Genomic DNA, 17,880 nt, shown 5'->3' with positions numbered 1-17,880 from the left:
CAAAATGGGCTTCTGCCATTTTCAGCCAAATTAATTAGCTTTTTGCCCTTCTTCCCAAACTAAATAGGGAAATGCCCCTCTTTTGAGACTCGACTTTTTCAAAATCGAGTTAAGCCCTATAGTGATGTTTTTAAGAACTTATAGTGACGTTTTTAAGGATCTATAGTGGCATTTTGTAACTTGATATCTAGGAAATCGAGTTATAGGCAATTTTATTGCCTATAACTCGATTTCCTGGATATCAAGTTATAAAATGTCACTATAGGTTCTTAAAACGTTACTATAGGTCCTTAAAAATGTCACTATAGAGCTCCAAATTTTTTTTTTTTTTTAACTCGATTTTGAGAAAGTCGAGTTTCAAAAGAGGGGCATTTCCCTATTTAGTTTGGAAATAAGGGCAAAAGGCTAATTAATTTGGCTGAAAATGGCAGAAGCCCATTTTGTCCTTGAATGATCTTGACCCTCCACTTGTCATTCATTCAAGCCACTACTTGAGTGCTTGTCCCATCGGACACTCTCACAGGTCCTCTATGAGTTGGGGTGATTAAGGCGGCACTGTTCAAGGGACTTCTCTACATAAATGCAGCTAGAGAGTTAGCTACAGAGTATTCAATGCGATGATAGCAACTTTTTTTTTTTTAATATTTCTCAGCCCCCATTTTGTCTTGTACATTCACAGTGGATATCCCTATCAATAGAACTTCTTGAAATGTTACTTTAGATAATAGAACTCACCTTCTGACCCCTTCTTCGTTTAGCTGAGGAGATATTCCTCCTCAGCCTACCTCTCCCAGCCTTTACAGTCATAGTTTGCTCGTGAAGTTCAGTCTTACTCCTTCCTCACTGTTGATTTATTCTCGGACCACTGTGCCTTCTCGGATAAGGCCCAAGACTCAATATATATTTGGGCCTGCATCCCCATAATAATTAAGTGGGAAGTAAAGTGTAAACACTAAGATGCAATTAAATTTAAGATAGTGGAAGTGGGGCGTGGGATATTGGATAGTGAAAACAATTATAATAATAATAATAATAATTGTATTGTTGTGGTGAATTCTTAAGAGAGTAATACAAAAGACACACACACACAAATCTTCTTAATGAATTACAAAAACCAATAAGTTGTCAAAGTTAAGTTGACTTGTTAGATAAAAGAATTGAAATGAGTAAAAAAAAACCTAATAAATAATAAATTAAAGTAATCTAAGCAATAATAATTAAAGTTCACTTAATAAAAATTGTAGGGACACGATTCTCAAACGGCCCAACAATGACGTTGGGCTCGCACGTGAAGGATCCCTCACAATAAGATTTGTAGAGAGTGGGCTTGAAAGGCTAGCGTTTGGTCACAGAGCGTTGGTCCAAATCGGACTTTAGGGAAACTCAGATAAGAAAAGGTTTCAGCCTGGATATCCAAACCCTACGGCTTTGTAACTTGAGGGATTGGACTCCTCGGATCATGTCCGAGGAGCACTAATGTCTTTCTCCGGTTACCCGGCGGTGGGTTTTTCGTGGTGGTACACATATATTGTCCGGGCATTCTCATCCCTGGAGTTTTTCCCAGGAAGTGAGATGGGGGTCCCTTTCTGATTAGTTTATCTTCTCTTTTATACTAGCCTACGTTCGCTGTCCCTCGTCCACGTGTAGGGTCAACTTTTTTAGGACTGCTATTTGTCCCGTCAGTCTAATCCCAGAATTGTTGGGGATGGTTTGATAAAGCCTAAGAATCTGGTTCTGTTAGGTACAGAGTCTTATCTGGGGAGGGTAATAAGGGTAACTTACCTAAGATATTTAGATCTTCTTATCAATTTTCCTTTACCTCTTTTTTACCCCTCTTCTTAAGGGAGCTTTGGGTCGGCCGAGGACTAAACTGTCCTCGGCTGCGTCTCTGGGCCATCTTTGGCCTTATATTTTTTAAGCTTTGGGCCATAACTTTTTTCGGCTTGGGCCTGTGGACTCTCCATGAGCAAGTGGGCCTGGCCCATAAATTATTGGGCCTCACAAAAGTAATTAACCTTAGTAACAATAAATAATAACTTTACTCTAGTAAGAGATAATAAATGATTTTCAAGATATAATATTTTTTAAAAAAACTTTCAAGATTTAATTTTAGTAACAATAATTAATATTTTCATTATATTAAGAAATAATATGTCCAATGAACTTGTAGTTTATCATTTATTCTCTTGCTAGTACTATTGATAAGTTTTTGACAAGGAAATCACATGTACCACAAGATTAATCTTCTACCCATGATTCATCTTCTAAGAGAACTCGTGTTGACTTGAAATTTTTTCCATCGAACCATGGTTTATAAGAAAATATCTCACCTCATCACATGCACTTTGTACGTGCAATTAGACTCTTTTTTATTTTGGATTTAGTGAAATAATGTTTAAAAGTGAGATAGAGATAGTATCCTAATTTTTATAGTATACAAAAATTAAAATGTACTAATCCTTCCAACTTTAACTATTTTCTAATTTGATGAAGGAGCATCTTCTAAACTGTTTTAAGATGCCTTTGTTTGAGTTCTAACTAATAGCCTTAGCTATTGAGAACAGTTAATTACAACTATCTTTGTGTCCAGACAAGAGCCTTGAGCCAATTAGCTTATACGCAGTCATTGTTATCTGAATTAGTTAGTCTTGTTAATGAGTTAGTCTTGTTAGATACTAATGGTTGTTAGTTGTAGAACAAATTGTATAAGTGCTCTTGTACTCTCATTTTGTAACTAATTTTTGGAAATTAGTGATTTTAAGCCATTGTGTGCTTTTCTTTGGAATTTAGTGTTTTTGTAGAGGTGCCTAACCACCTACTGGCTACCAAATGTTCTAAGCAACTCTCATTACTAAACAAACCCAAAATAGTTGAGTCTACACGCACTCCCTACATCATAATCACACGCTATTTGTTTTACTATTGTTTAATCAAAATCATGTGATTTAGGATTGTTTTAATCGAACTACTTTCGTTAATAGCTCTTGGAATATTAACATTAGAATTCACTTGACTTATTAATTAATAAGTATGTAATGTAAGCAAAATATATACACACACATTATTATCTTTTAAAGATCTTTTATACATAAAATGAAATTATATAACTATACATAATTTTTTCCCTTCAAATAACGTGTCATTTTCTCAATAATTTATAAACCAAGTAAATATTATATAAAATGGTTTCTTTAGCAATTTGTTGATAGATGAAATCAATCATAAATAGTAGAAACGTGATAAAAATGTGAAAATTAAATGATATAAAACGTTATTAGAGATGTAATATTGCTTTAAGTTACATAAGGTTTAATTCTCTCTATCTAAACATTTAAAGTTTTAAACAATTTTGAAAGGGTAAAATGTTGTTTTAACTTAAAATGTTATCTATAAATATAATTATATTACCATATGAAACTAGTTGTTCATTCTCGTTAGTACAACTAATAAAATTTATTATTGTTTAACAAGAAAAAAAATATGAATATGTAATGAATTTAAAATATAATCGTATTGAATAACCAAAGAGTAAAATCAAAAACCACTTGAAGAAAGACATTATTTTAATTTTCTTCAAAAAAAAAATTTTATGATACATAATGAGGAACTAATAAAGTTTGGAAGGTTCTACTACTACTCTGGTTCAGAAAACACCAGCATGTGAACAAAAAACAAAAAGACAATACTTTGTAATATTTTAAAATACTTTCCCACACTTCTTAGCAATTTCCTTATCAATATTATTATAAATTTATAATAAATAATAATAATAATAATAAATAAATCCTCGAAAAGTCAAAACCGTGTGCAGGGGCAAAAGAGTCATTTAACTAAGGGCAGTTTCGGTAGAGGAATTTATACCAAACTCCGTACGTAGGCAACAATACATTGCTATTTCCGAAAATACAACAAAGGACAGGGACAACATAGTCATTTTAAGTACCAAAAAAATAGTAGTAGCGTCTGAATCTCAGAGCTACGAAAGGAATATGTATGTATATAAATACCGAGGTTGTTTATTTGTAGCTTTGGGAAATCACAATTCTGTGAAAAGCCCAAAATTTCAATTTCGGTGGCAAGGCAAAGCAAAGAGAGAGCTCGAAAAGATTTGAAATTTATAAATAAATAATCAAAAAAGAGCTTTTCTTGGCGGGGATTTTGAAATTCCGTTACACGCCGGAGAAGTTTTAACGGTCAAATTTTCTTTTGGCTCGTTAATGGCGGACCCATCAGCTGGTTCTTCCAGCTTTTGGACTCAGGCCAACGCTCTCCTCAGAAAGAACCTCACATACCAGGTTTCTCTCTCTTTCTCTCTCTCTCTCTGTTTGTGTGTCTCTGTGTGTATAAGAATTTGGAAAGAAATTAATGAAAGATGAATGAGAATTCTGGGTGGTGATTATTTGCTTTGTGTTGTTCTTAATTATCTTTTGGTTATTTTGGATTGTGGGTTTTCTCTAATTTTAGTTGATTGTCTCTCAAATGGATTAAAATCGGTAGCTTTTTGATATAGATTGTTTTTCTTGTCAGTTTCTTTAATATACTTTTTTTTCAATTTTGAATTTTGATTGTCTTTGTTACTTATTTTGGTTTCTCTTTACTAAAAGAGTTATTAGTTCAACAATTGAGCAGGTTGAAAAATGGTAGACTTAATTGAATTGTGTATTTAAAGGAAATATGTTTTTTTTTTTTTTTTTTTTACAGATCAATATAATTGCTCATTATTATTAGTGGAATTTTTTGTTTACTGGGTTCTAAGCTATGGGGTTTGATTTGTCTAATTTATTTAATTATATTTGTTATTGGAAAGTAACAACATATATACTGTCGATAATCGATATGTCTGTGTGCTTCTTTGTGGGATTCGGAATAAATAGATTCATCTTCTGAACCTACTCTGAGACTTTGTGAGTTTAGAAAATGTTACACTGTGAATATATCTAATGAAGTTATTATTTTGATTTGTTCTTTTCACAGAAACGAAATATAAAGGAGAATATTCGGCTCATCTCTTTCCCCTTTTTCCTCTGCTTGTTGCTTGTTCTCCTTCAAGCATTAATCAATCAACAGTTGGATAAGCCTTCAAATAATTGTGGCTGTCAATGTATTGATACAGCAGGGGATGGACAATGTAACAAAGTTTGTGGGTTAGAATACTCAGATATAGATCAAGCAGCAACTTGCCCAATTCCTAACCCTCCAGGATTTCCTCCTCTGTTACAAATACCATCTCCAGAATATCGTGCAGTGAGAACTGATTTTGTTCCATTCACAGACTTGCCAGATGAATCTTGCAGGAGTTCAGGATCCTGTCCTGCAACTTTCCTTTTCACTGGGAATAACCAGTCTCTTGGACAAAGTCTCTCTCTCTCTCTCTCTCTCTCTGCATTAATGCTTCGATTTTGATATTTCATTTAACAGGATGATCAATCTTTTATCTGTATTAAACATAATTTTCTTGTTTCCTAGTTTTGGCTGGAAGTATGATCCCGAGTTCTTTGAACTGGAATGCATCCAATGCAGCTGAAAGTTTAGCTATTAATGTTGATGTAAGCTGTTCTTAGTTTCTTTGCTTTCCCTGACTTATTTTATATCAAGTATTCACTTTTACTTAATTATAAGTAATTTTGTCATCTAGTACTATTATGTTGCCTACTTTTCTTTATATGACTTTTCAACTTGTTTCAGGGCTCGGATACATATACTCAAACAAGCAATTTTCTTGATTCTGCTTTCTTTTCGGGTGATCCCATCCTCAATGTGCGTAGTCAATGCTCGTCAAACTCTACAATTTCTTTTTCCTTTCTGGTTAACTCCGTTCCAGTGCTGGGAGGTATACATTCCTTACATTTATTATTTCTTAATAAATAATTCTCTCTACTAAAATAAAGTTCACATTCTTTATTGCCTGAAAACTGGTATAAAAATCTGATTTGTTAGTTATGCAGACATTGAATTCTTGAGCATATAGCACATGAACACAACTTAAAAACAAGGGAGTGTACCTACTTTTTATTTTTAAGGAAAAAGTGTGCCTACTTTTGTGTGCGTGTTTGTGCACAAGTTCTATATCTCTAGTTTATACTAGTTAGCAAAGTATATTTATCATGCATTTTTTTTTGTTATTTATCAAGAAAGAGAGCAATATGTGATGATGATAGATGACTACACACAAGTTGATTGCACTATAGTATAGCAAATATAATGTGAAAAACAATAGAAGGGAGCTACCCTCATTAACCATTTTATTTCATCACTCTTGAAAGAAGAGGTACTAAGCATACTGAAAAAATTCTATTAAAATCATTATTATGATGTTCCCTATAACTATATACATTTTTTAAACTGAATATTACTTTTTAAATGTTCTCTAAGAGATTTATCTCTTAACCTGCTGATTACTATTGGAATGGGATGGAACAAGCCATATACACATTTTGTTTTGTATTTGAGGTGGCCTTGTTTTCTTCATCCAAATTTGGTGCTACCATTGGTGATTCAAGAAAATGTAGCTTGAAAAGACATGGGCCAGCTGTTATCAAGCTCACATTCAACACTACTAGCAGCAATGTTGTCAATAACATATTTTACCGGCTGGTACGACTGGTATTTAATGTACCAGTCAGTAAACTGGTATAAAATCCCCCTATGAAACATACTACTCCAAATTCCGTTCAATACCAGACTATATTGGGATATATCAGCCATTTTGGCTGGTAAATTGAAACTGTCCTATACAAGATGATTGAGCTTGCTGGTGTTGCCTACTTCTTCTTCCACGTCACTGGTCACCCATAGCCCCTCCCCTGTGTTGCCGATGTCTCCCACCACCTCTTCTTCTTCTTCTTGGTTTCTCCATTATTCCCCACTCCTCCAACATAAACTCATTTATTTTCTCTTGGTTGCTTATCCACCATGTGGCCAAGTCCCCCCATTTATTTCCTTTTTAAAGTTTTTTTTTTTCCCTGTAGTCAATTGACAGGTATATCATCTATTAAAATCTTATGGGACTAGTATGTTGGGCTAGGGGTTGACATATTGGTTGGACATAGATTCACAATTTTAAAGACTCATAACAAATTATATGGGCCTTGACTGGTTCTAATTAATTTAATGAATATATATAGTTCATTGGTATTGATTGGGGTATTACTGGAGACCGCCTTTTGATTCATTGTAATGTGGCCTTTGAGTTGTGGACTTTGATATTAAGAATGTTTGGGGTTCAGTGGGTTTTACTGGAGAAGGATCTTAATTTATTATATGGGTGGTGGAGTAGGGGATCTAATTCAGATATCTAGAATCTTACTCTATTTTTTATGTGGGCTATATGGAGGGAGAGAAATCATCATACTTTTGAAGATGTGAAGTAAGCATCCTACATTAGTTCTCTTTATGAATGGTCTTTTGTATCGGGTCTCACTAATAGCAACTCCATTCATTCCTTCGTAGAGTCTTTTCATTTGTAGATATTTTCTCAATTGTAATTCTTTAGGCTATTTTGTGTCTATTTTCATGAAGTAGTTTTGTTTCAATAAATTTATTTTTGCCTATAAAAAGAAAATTGATTGATACCAAAATATTTCATATCCCTAGCCAAACCAAAATGGTCTTGGGTACGGTATTGACAACTTAGCTATGTAGGCCCTGCACATGAACCTTGAGCAAGACTAGTCCTTGCATGTGCAAGATAGAAGCATACCAAAAGGTGTGTTACATCCTATTGTCTCACATGACATAAGTGAAAGCTTAACCGTGTGTATATAAGCTGTGAGCACCCTTTCCTTGCAAACCAGTTTTCAAGGGTGGGTTCTACCCATAGGTTTGTATCATTGACTTAGACTCTTCACCCAAGATCTTTAAGACAAGCATGCATGGAAATCATTGTAGTTTGTCATGCTCTTCCTTAAAAAGATACAAACTCCAGTAAGGATTAAGGAATCAAAATATTTCGTTTAAGAACATGAGCAGGTCTCCACAATGGTCTCAAACCCAATCTTATAACAATCAACATTATAGAGTTAAAGATAATCTCCATTACTAACTAAACCAGGACTCCCAATTGAGGGATTCAGAGTACTTAAATTGCTAGTGATAGACATATATCACAAGTACTACCACCTATAATGACCATATACAAACTAACAAACCCCATATTAAGAACTTGAGTTTCACATACAATCCGAGGAAAGTACCGACTACAACACTTCAAGTATTACCAGTGGCTTACACACCTAAAATTCCACAACAGAAAAAAGCATGGTTCATAAAGCCAACTGTGGGTAACCTTTAACCCATGTGAAAAAATCAATTCATTTCAAGTTCAAACTTGCACTAAAAGAATCAAATGCAAATTTGGTTGATGGTCAGATCAAGTAATAGCTGATTATTGTACTCTGTATGGCTCTAGTGAGCCATACGTCCATATTGTGTAATCAATTTGGGACTTTTCTTTGGTCAAACTTTGCTATTTTAATTATTGTACTGTATGATGCTTGAAAAGCTTATTGAAGATCAACATACTTCCAGGAAGATCTCAAATTAGAATTCATTATTAATGCACAGGAATGGTTTACTTAATATGTTAGAAATCCCCTTATATTACTTATCAAAAAAATAAATGTTAGAAATCCCCATTCAGGATTTTTAGTGTCGACTGAACTGCATATGCACCTTAGTAGCTGTGGCATAGTTAGTATTACATTGTCAACTTGATTAGTATTTTATTTTTGATTGGTAAGTTACACACACACCCAATGGGTCTTAGACTCATGACTTCACCCTCCACCTAGAACTTATAAGGGAAGGAGGTGCCAGTTGAGATAGAGCTCATTGGTGCCAAGTTGTCAACTTGATTAATCTTCTCAGTCCTTAAATTGTTTTCATGGAATATTTTATTCTTCTGATATAAATATACTTCCTGTGTACTAGTGATGCATCTCCCTTTATTTTATGGTGCTTTTGATGATTTTCTTATCTAAGAAAAGCTGTATTCTTATTTTTTCTTTGCCTTGAATGTAGAGGTCAATTGTGTCCAAGGTTTACATTTGTGGCGCAATAGTTCTTCTGTGGTTAATGATGAGCTATATAAAGGTTACCGAAAAGGGAATTCAGAGGAGAAGATTAATGAAATAACTGCAGGTTGGTCTACTTAAAATCTTTGACTTAATTTTTTGATGTGGTTATAGTATCATGTGGAGGATAATACTTATGGCTTATTTTTTTCAGCTTATGATTTCTTAAACTCGAATGAGAATAGTTTCAATGTGAGTATATGGTACAATTCAACCTATAAGAATGATTCAGGACAAGCATCTATTGCATTGGTGCGGGTTCCTCGCTCGGTGAATCTGGTAAATGCATAGAACTTGTTAACTTGTTTATTCCTGTGTCATGCAGATAATTTATATATTAGTTTTTGACATGTTTGGCTTAACTAAATTTTTTGTGTGATGTTGTACATTTGTATATTGTATGAATATTTGTTGGAGAATGAACTCTTTGCAAGTACGGAACATTGGCTTTCATGTTCCTTCATGCTATGACTATTTCTTTATATATTTTTATGGATATTGAAATAACTTAATATCTCAGAAATATTGACTGGTTAGTTAGTGGGAGTCCATTCTTGAGTGGGAAACTCTGCCTCCTACCTTAAATGTAGAAGTTTATGGTGTGACTTTCAAGCACTCTGGTGTAGTTTTTCCACTTCCCAATACACACCTTCACGTGTTCTTTGTCCATTTTATTTAGATTTTTATTCAAGGGGATATTAGATATTTTGATGCATCAAGGTCAAGCACTTTCAGCTTGGGTGACTTTTTTAAGTGACATGCCATATTGGTTCTCATATGCAATGAGTTGGAAAGGCTTAACTTGCCCTTAGCTATTGTGAGAAAAACAATTAGTTTAAGGAAGTAGGTTTTGTTTAGCAATTAGAAACGTTGGAACATTGAAAAGCCAAAGAATGGGGCTCTTTTTTAAGTTCAATTATGGCCTACAAAGTAGTTGATTGATTGCAAGTTTTTAAATAAAATAATGGAACATGTGTCACCTTGTCTTAAAAAAAATAAAATAAAAATAAAATAAAAAGAGGAGAAGTACTTAACTTTCGCCAGAGATAACTCCCTTAGGGGAGTGTGTATTTAAAAATATCTCATACTGGGAATCTATCTTTCTTGCAATGGTGCCAATGAGTTCTAGGCTTCTAGCTCAAATGTCATTTCCTTCGTCTGTAATGATGGATGGAGGGTGAGGTTGTGGATTCAAGACCCACTGTGTGTGTGTAATTTACCAATAATTTTTTTTTCCTTTTGATTCAACTACATTACCTTGCTATGAATTTGTATTGAATGACCATGATAAACATTGAAATTTATAACCATACATTTACAGGCATACAAGGGTAAAGCCACAAATATTTGAGTGGGGGCAATTGCCCTTGCTTAATAACTTAGGTTTGCTCAAAATTTTAGAAAGCATTTGGGTATTTATATAATTGCATCCGCTAAAATAAGGTATCATGTCAAGATGTGTATACATATTTACTTTAAATAAAATATCCTATTGTTATAAATTTAAAAGTCTTCTCACTTTTTTTCTCAATTAACCAAGCCATATGATTAGTCCATTTGGCTAAGATTTGTACTTCAATGGAATCACTTGCTTGGTTTCTCTATGCGATAACTGTGGTTTCATGATTCAGGAATTACATTCCGTAACTTTTTAAAGATTAACATTATTGTTTTTGGTATGACAAAGTGAAATTGATTTGTTATAATATTCATTTTGTGATAATGTTATAATTAAATTGATTGCTTGTATGAAAATAGGCATTAGACCATAACTTTCATATTGATTTGAATTAACTTTGCAAAAATTCACCTACAAAAATAAATGCATTTTGGAACATTACTCCATTAGTATTCCAAATAAACTCATAAGGACAATTAGTGAGTACTATCTATATTCTTTCAAAAATGTTATTCAAACAGTTATTATGCTACTATTATTACTCTTGTATTCTTTTTATTAATTGTGAAAATTTATTTATTGCCCCACTCACAAAAATCTTGGCTTTGCCACCACAGGCTTCCAATGCATACCTTCAGTTTTTGCGAGGACCTGGTACAAATATACTATTTGAGTCTGTAAAAGAAATGCCCAAACCTGGAACAAAACTCAGGCTGGATCTGTCCTCTCTTCTTGGTACACTCTTCTTTACCTGGGTCATTCTACAGCTGTTCCCTGTAAGTATTTCAATTGTTCTTCATTTGTCTTGAGATTTGTTTGAATAGTTCATAAATATTTAAGGGTTTGTGTTGTTGCAAAATTTTAAAATATCATCGCACTTATTACACATTTGTTCATCTTTTTGGCTAATGGAGTAAATATACATGAATTGCTATGTATCTTTTGATCAGCTGATTTAACCCTTAAGAAATTTTAAGAGATAAGAATGTGCTTTTTGCTAGTGGATTGGAGTGGCTTCCATATTTTGCAAGTAAAGGGCTAGTCCTTCTATTGCGAACCTACCCACTTTATCTACTGCATCAAGGCAAACATCTCGGATAATTCCATGATGTTGTTTTTGTTGAGTATTGGATCATGATCTGGACTTTCTAGTGTAGCAGGACAAAGATGCCTTACTATTTTTAGCATTAAATAACTAAGCAGAAGTGAAATGAAAGAAAAGTTTATCATTATTTGCAGGAAAAAAAAAAAAAATTGTGTGACAATAAAGAAAATGCTGTACAAATGGGAGATCTCTTCCATTCCTATCTTCAATTGACATGACTCTAGTTCAGTCAATTCATTAGTTTGTCAGGAGCACAAGATTCATGTAAAATCTGATGTCTAAAATATGTTTTAATTTCGCATTTGGACTTCTATATGAACTTCTTTTGTATTGTAGACCTATGTCTAGTTATTGTACTTCCTTGTACAGCTAGGATCATATGCGAGTAATGGCTGCAATGATGGAACACCCTTTTTAAAATGGTTACTAGTTAGAATGTTATTATTATTTCTTTGAGAGCCAAGTTCATCGATTACATCTAATATCATATTGTTGCATAACATGAATTTTATACAGTTTTGTTGATTCTTTCAAGATATCTGTTTTCTAATCACTCTGCTTTTTGATATAGGTCATCTTAACATCGCTGGTTTATGAGAAAGAACAGAGATTGAGAATAATGATGAAAATGCATGGGCTTGGTGATGGACCATACTGGATGATTTCTTATGCTTATTTTCTTTCCATATCTTTGATCTACATGCTATGTTTTGTGATATTTGGCTCACTCATAGGTAATCTATCTAAAACTGCAGTTAACTGTGTGTCTGTATCGTATTTTGACCTTTGTCCAAAATCTCTAATGAAGTTTACTTTGGTGCAGGGTTAAATTTCTTCAGAATGAATGACTACAGCATCCAATTTGTATTTTATTTCATTTATGTAAACTTGCAAATTTCACTGGCGTTTCTTGCAGCTGCAATGTTTTCAAAAGTCAAGACTTCTGCAGGTTTAGTGTTAGCATTTTGATTTTTTTTTTTTTAAGACTGGATGAAGTTTTTTAAAGGAACAATTAGCTAACTCACACGTAATGATTGAATATTTATGATTATAGTTGTTGGGTACATATTCGTCTTTGGATCTGGGCTTTTAGGAGGCTTTCTTTTCCAATTCTTTGTTCAAGATACATCATTCCCAAGTAAGTGGTAGAACTTTGAAATAGAGTATCTGTCATGTTGTTTATGAGAATTGCAGATATCCCTTGGTTTAATTAGTTTCAACAAGAACTATGCTTGGATGGAAACTTATGTTTCAATTGGATGGCATTTCAATGAAGCTAAACTTTATTCTATGCAGAAAAAGCTTGCTATTGTCATTGTTTGAATGGGTTCCTTCTTCATAGACCTTTTCACTTGAAACCCAACAAATTTATATGTTAATTGTTCCCAAAAAAGTTCACACTAAAATGACAACTAGTGGAGTGTTGGTTTGGGTGGTTCAAACCTATGCCACTCTAAGATGAGGGCAAGGTTGGGTAGCTTTCGTGTTTGACATATTCTATTGGCACATGATAGTTCTTGTCACTTCTTCTTCGATTATATTTTTTCTTCACACCCCCTTCCCCCCACCTAAAAAGAAAAAAGTGCAAGTAAATAGAGATAAGCTTGGCATGTGTGGTTGATGTGGGAAGCACAAAGACAATTTTATTTAATTTAAGAAGTCAATTGCATTTTTTAATGGGTCCATTGGAGTTTATTTTAGGTTGTTAATTAGGTTATTAGTATTTTATCTAATTTCCTAGAGTCAAAGTTATTTTTTGTAATTCAATAAGTGACGGAAACCATCAGAACTGTTCTAGCCATAGCAGCCCAAATGGAGCTACAAGTTTGCCAGCATTTACCCAAGCCAATTTGGATTATGGTTTAGTCCTGGTAGTCAATATAATCAGGCTATTGCACTGCAATATAGACAAGTTTTGCTTGATTAATGAAATTTCAGTTGGAATTTTCCCAGGATTTGGTGCTAACTTGCAGCCAACCCTAAGTGCTGATTACTAGGATTATTTTATTTACAGTACACGTTGAAATGTGTTTTGGTTTTTTCCTACATCAAGGTTTGGTGACAGGGCTAATTTGAGATATTTTTGCTATGTCACATTTATTGTAGCAGTAAAATTCCATCTTTCAGATTTATCTAAAAGAGCAGAGGATATGATCATCCGCCCAAGTTATAATTCTGGTTTGATTGGAGTTGATATAATGATAGTAGGTTCCTTTATGTATGCCATGTACCAAAATTGGTCATAATATATCTCTCTCTCAGCTTGTTGGTACCTAAGAAGTCATACTTTGATGTTAGCTTGTGAATGCACTTGTTTTACTCTATTTATTTTTCAATCTAGTCTACTCATTATGAAACTTATTTTTTGGCTGTAGGGGCATGGATCATTGTGATGGAGTTATATCCTGGCTTCTCTCTATATCGTGGGTTATATGAGTTTTCACAAGCTTCCTTCACTGGAAACTCTTTGGGGACTCATGGGATGCGGTGGGGAGATTTGAGTAATAGCGTGAATGGGATGAAGGAGGTGTTGATCATCATGGTTGTTGAATGGTTGGTGGTGATTTTTGTTGCATATTACATAGATCAAGTTGTGTCATCAGGAAGTGGAAAGAGTCCTCTATTTTTCTTACAAAAATTTCAAAAGAAGCCTCCATCTTTGCGAAACCCTAGTTTGCAGAGGCAAGGATCTAAAGTTTTTGTTCAGATGGAAAAACCTGATGTCAGTCAAGAGGTAGATTTTTTTTTTCTCTAATTTATATGCTTACTCTCATTTATTGATATAGATTTGATGGGGATTATGAAGCACCAGTGGGTAGACTGAAGTGCTGGCTAGTCTTGTGCATAGCTAGGGGTCATACATAATGTAATACCAGGATTTCCTATGTGGAAATTTTTTTTACCTTTCAAGTTTTCTTTATAAACTTTATTGATTGAATCAATGTGATTGAAAGGAAGGTTACCATATTAGGCATTTATTGAATGGGAACTTTATTAGTGAGACTTGTGAGTTGGATTATATTTTTGCATGTAATCATGACGTTTTTGTGACATTAATTCATTTTTATGGGGTGTACTCATCTCTTATGTCTCCTATTTTGTTATGGGTTTTATGTTATTCAACTTGATGGGCTTAATTACACAAAATTAATGATTTGCATTTTTTTCCCTCTAGACAGAGAAGGTCGAGCAGTTGCTACTCGAATCAAACTCAAGTAGTGCCATCATCGTTGACAACCTCAAAAAAGTGTATCCAGGAAGGGATGGGAACCCTGCAAAATTTGCTGTAAAAGGCTTATCCCTTGCCGTGACTGAAGGGGAGTGCTTCGGTATGCTTGGCCCCAATGGTGCTGGCAAGACTTCTTTTATTAGTATGGTTAGTATAAAATTCTCCTTTGCTCTTCAAAGTATACAGTACTGAAAAAGCTTCTTCATGTGTTTTCATAAGTGAGATCATCAAGGCTCCATATCGGTCCCTGAAATAATATGGGGAATATTTCATCCAATTGATGAAATGTGTAATTCTTAGAGGTTTTTTGGTTGCTTCTGTTAATAGAGGAGTGGTGACCTTTAATTTGTTGCCCTTGATTTATGTTTTACTTGTACGCAACATCTTTCTGGTCTTCACTACGAAGTTATATTAAATCGGGTTAATATTTCTCATTTTGGCCTATTTTCTTGCCATATTAGAAACACATTTTCTCTTATTCTCTCAGCATTATTCAAGAGTTTACATGTATCCATTAACAGATGATTGGTCTTACGAAGCCAACTTCTGGCACAGCATATGTCCAGGGTATGAACATACGGACTCAAATGGATGGAATATATACCAGTATGGGTGTATGCCCACAACATGAGTAAGCTTGTTTCCTCCCCTTCAAGAATGCAATTCTTCTCTCTCTCTCTCTCTCTCTCTCTCTCTCTCTCTCTCTCTCTTTTTTCATATAAATATAAAAATTTCTAATATTTTTTTTTCTATGAAAATTTTAGCCTGCTCTGGGAAACTCTTACGGGAAGGGAACACCTACTGTTTTATGGTAGGCTTAAGAACCTCAAAGGTTCTGCCTTAACACAAGTAAGTCAATCTTATGTTTGGTTTGATTTTGTCACCTGAAGATTCATTAGCATTTGAGAGCAATTGAAACTTGTGGGAGAAAATTAGCAAGGCCTTGTAGTCTTTTAATTTCCAAAATCTAGAAATAAATATTATCTTTGATTTATTATCACTTAAACTAGTTTAAAAGTTGTAATTTGGAATGTTTTCATTAACACCGTCCATGGATGTTGAAGCTTGTGAATGAAATGTAAAAGCATTATAAATTGCAGGTCAACCTATTGACTATAGATATGTATTGCTCTTGTTGGCTCCACTCCAGTAGAATTTGATGTTGTAAAACTTTAGAATGAGAAACCCTCTAGTTTTCTGGCCCTTTTCTGCAGGAGGACTCTTGACTTCGGTTTTCTACTTATATTTTGTTGTTGCAGGCAGTGGAAGAATCTCTCAAGAGTGTCAATCTTTTTAACGGGGGAGTTGGTGACAAAAAAGCTGGAAAATATAGCGGAGGGATGAAAAGGAGGCTTAGTGTTGCTATTTCATTGATTGGTGATCCCAAAGTAAGTTTTATCTCTGTTCAATCTACTTTGCCACATGAGACATTTTGTGGATATGAAAATCTCCCATCGTTCTACTTGAGATCTAATTCTTGGAAATTTTGCAAGGTTGTTTATATGGATGAGCCCAGTACTGGCTTAGATCCAGCTTCAAGAAGCAACTTATGGAATGTTGTGAAGCGTGCAAAACAAAACCGGGCAATCATTCTCACCAGTACTCTCTCTCTCTCTCTCTCTCTACATGAGTGTCATAGATAAAATGTCCTTTTTCCTTCGGGTTGTAGATGGTCCCACCCCACTGGTTTAGTTCTGCACTTGTTAGATAACACTATAACAGCACAATGGCACCTTGAACCTCTTTAATATACTTTTAATTCTTGTTTTTGTATTTTCAGCACATTCCATGGAAGAGGCAGAGGTTTTGTGTGACCGATTAGGAATTTTTGTAGATGGCAGCTTGCAGTGCATTGGGAATCCTAAAGAGGTAATGCCACTTTAATGTTATATCTATTTGTATAGTGTTTTGATTTCAAGTATTCTCCACCTTAGTTCTGTAACACCTCCCCCCTTGAAAACCATATTTGAACCTTTCTAGATCTATAGGAGGTTCCACATTGAAAACCATCTTAACACCTCCCCACTTTCCCAGTAAATGTAAATATAGATGACTTTTCAGTAACATTTGCTACTCCAATGGTGTCTGATAGCTTAAAGCTCGATATGGAGGATCTTATGTGTTTACAATGACAACATCCTCGGATCATGAGCAAGACGTGGATAATTTGGTGCGGCATCTCTCCCCAAATGCTAACAAGATATACCACATATCTGGAACCCAGAAGTTTGAGTTGCCTAAACATGATGTCAGAATTGCTGATGTATTCCAAGCAGTTGAGAATGCAAAAAGCAGGTTCACAGTTTTTGCATGGGGTCTAGCTGACACCACACTGGAGGATGTCTTCATCAAGGTTGCCCGTGGCGCCCAAGCATTCAATGTGTTGTCATGAGTATGGCTGTCCAATTTGTTCATTGATACTTTCATAATACATCGTTTAATATTAATAGGAGGCTTCGTATGCGGTTTTGCATGCAGCTGACTAGTTTTAAAATAGTTTACATTTGTTGTATATCTATTTTTCTGTTTACTTTCCTTTTCAGATTACATATTTGTATACACATTTTCTTTGTAGAAAGTAATAAAACTTAAATACATATACTTTTTTGTTTTTAAATTCTTTCCTTGTGAAAACTCAACTCAATTTATGTTGTCAAGATTATTGTTCTTACGTTGCAGGTAGCCCTATGTGCAATGAAAACATAAATTTTAAATGATAAGGCAATTGGGCTAGAAGGCTCATTGTCGAAGTAGGTAACTTTGCTGGAAAAACAAACGTACCCAATGAAAACTATGATACAGGTTTGCTGGAAAAAACTGAGGGTTGGTTTACTCTAAACACGGATGGGTCGGCTCTTGGGAGGAAGGGCAGGAAGTGGAGTTCTGATCAGTAATAGTGATGGAAATTGGGTTACAGGTTTTGCTAGAGGGTTGGGCGACACTAACAGTTGCCTAGCAGAACTTTGGGCCTTGAGGGATGGGCTTAACCTTGCTTCTAATTTAGGAATTTTGCATTTAATTGTTGAAACTTGAAATGGATGCTCTGTATGTTATTCAACTTATGAAGAATTCTTCT

General features: G+C 34.4%; 1 protein-coding gene across 1 annotated transcript; it reads left to right on the top strand.

The window, feature by feature from the left end:
- Positions 1-4,019: 4,019 nt before the first annotated feature.
- Positions 4,020-17,421, top strand: LOC126701371 (ABC transporter A family member 7-like). The gene is made up of 18 exons (XM_050399423.1): positions 4,020-4,295; positions 4,975-5,356; positions 5,467-5,546; positions 5,686-5,830; positions 9,019-9,138; positions 9,226-9,350; positions 11,088-11,246; positions 12,147-12,309; positions 12,399-12,524; positions 12,630-12,713; positions 13,951-14,309; positions 14,751-14,951; positions 15,326-15,435; positions 15,569-15,653; positions 16,064-16,192; positions 16,298-16,403; positions 16,585-16,673; positions 16,897-17,421. The coding sequence occupies exons 1-18, from the start codon at positions 4,218-4,220 to the stop codon at positions 17,194-17,196; spliced, it is 2,841 nt and encodes a 946-aa protein (XP_050255380.1). The 5' UTR covers positions 4,020-4,217; the 3' UTR covers positions 17,197-17,421.
- The last annotated feature ends 459 nt before the right edge of the window (positions 17,422-17,880 follow it).

The sequence above is a fragment of the Quercus robur genome, chromosome 10, assembly GCF_932294415.1.
Source record: "Quercus robur chromosome 10, dhQueRobu3.1, whole genome shotgun sequence".
NCBI lineage: Eukaryota > Viridiplantae > Streptophyta > Magnoliopsida > Fagales > Fagaceae > Quercus > Quercus robur.
Note: the sequence above shows the minus strand (reverse complement) of the source record. Positions and strands in the feature narration are given on the sequence as shown.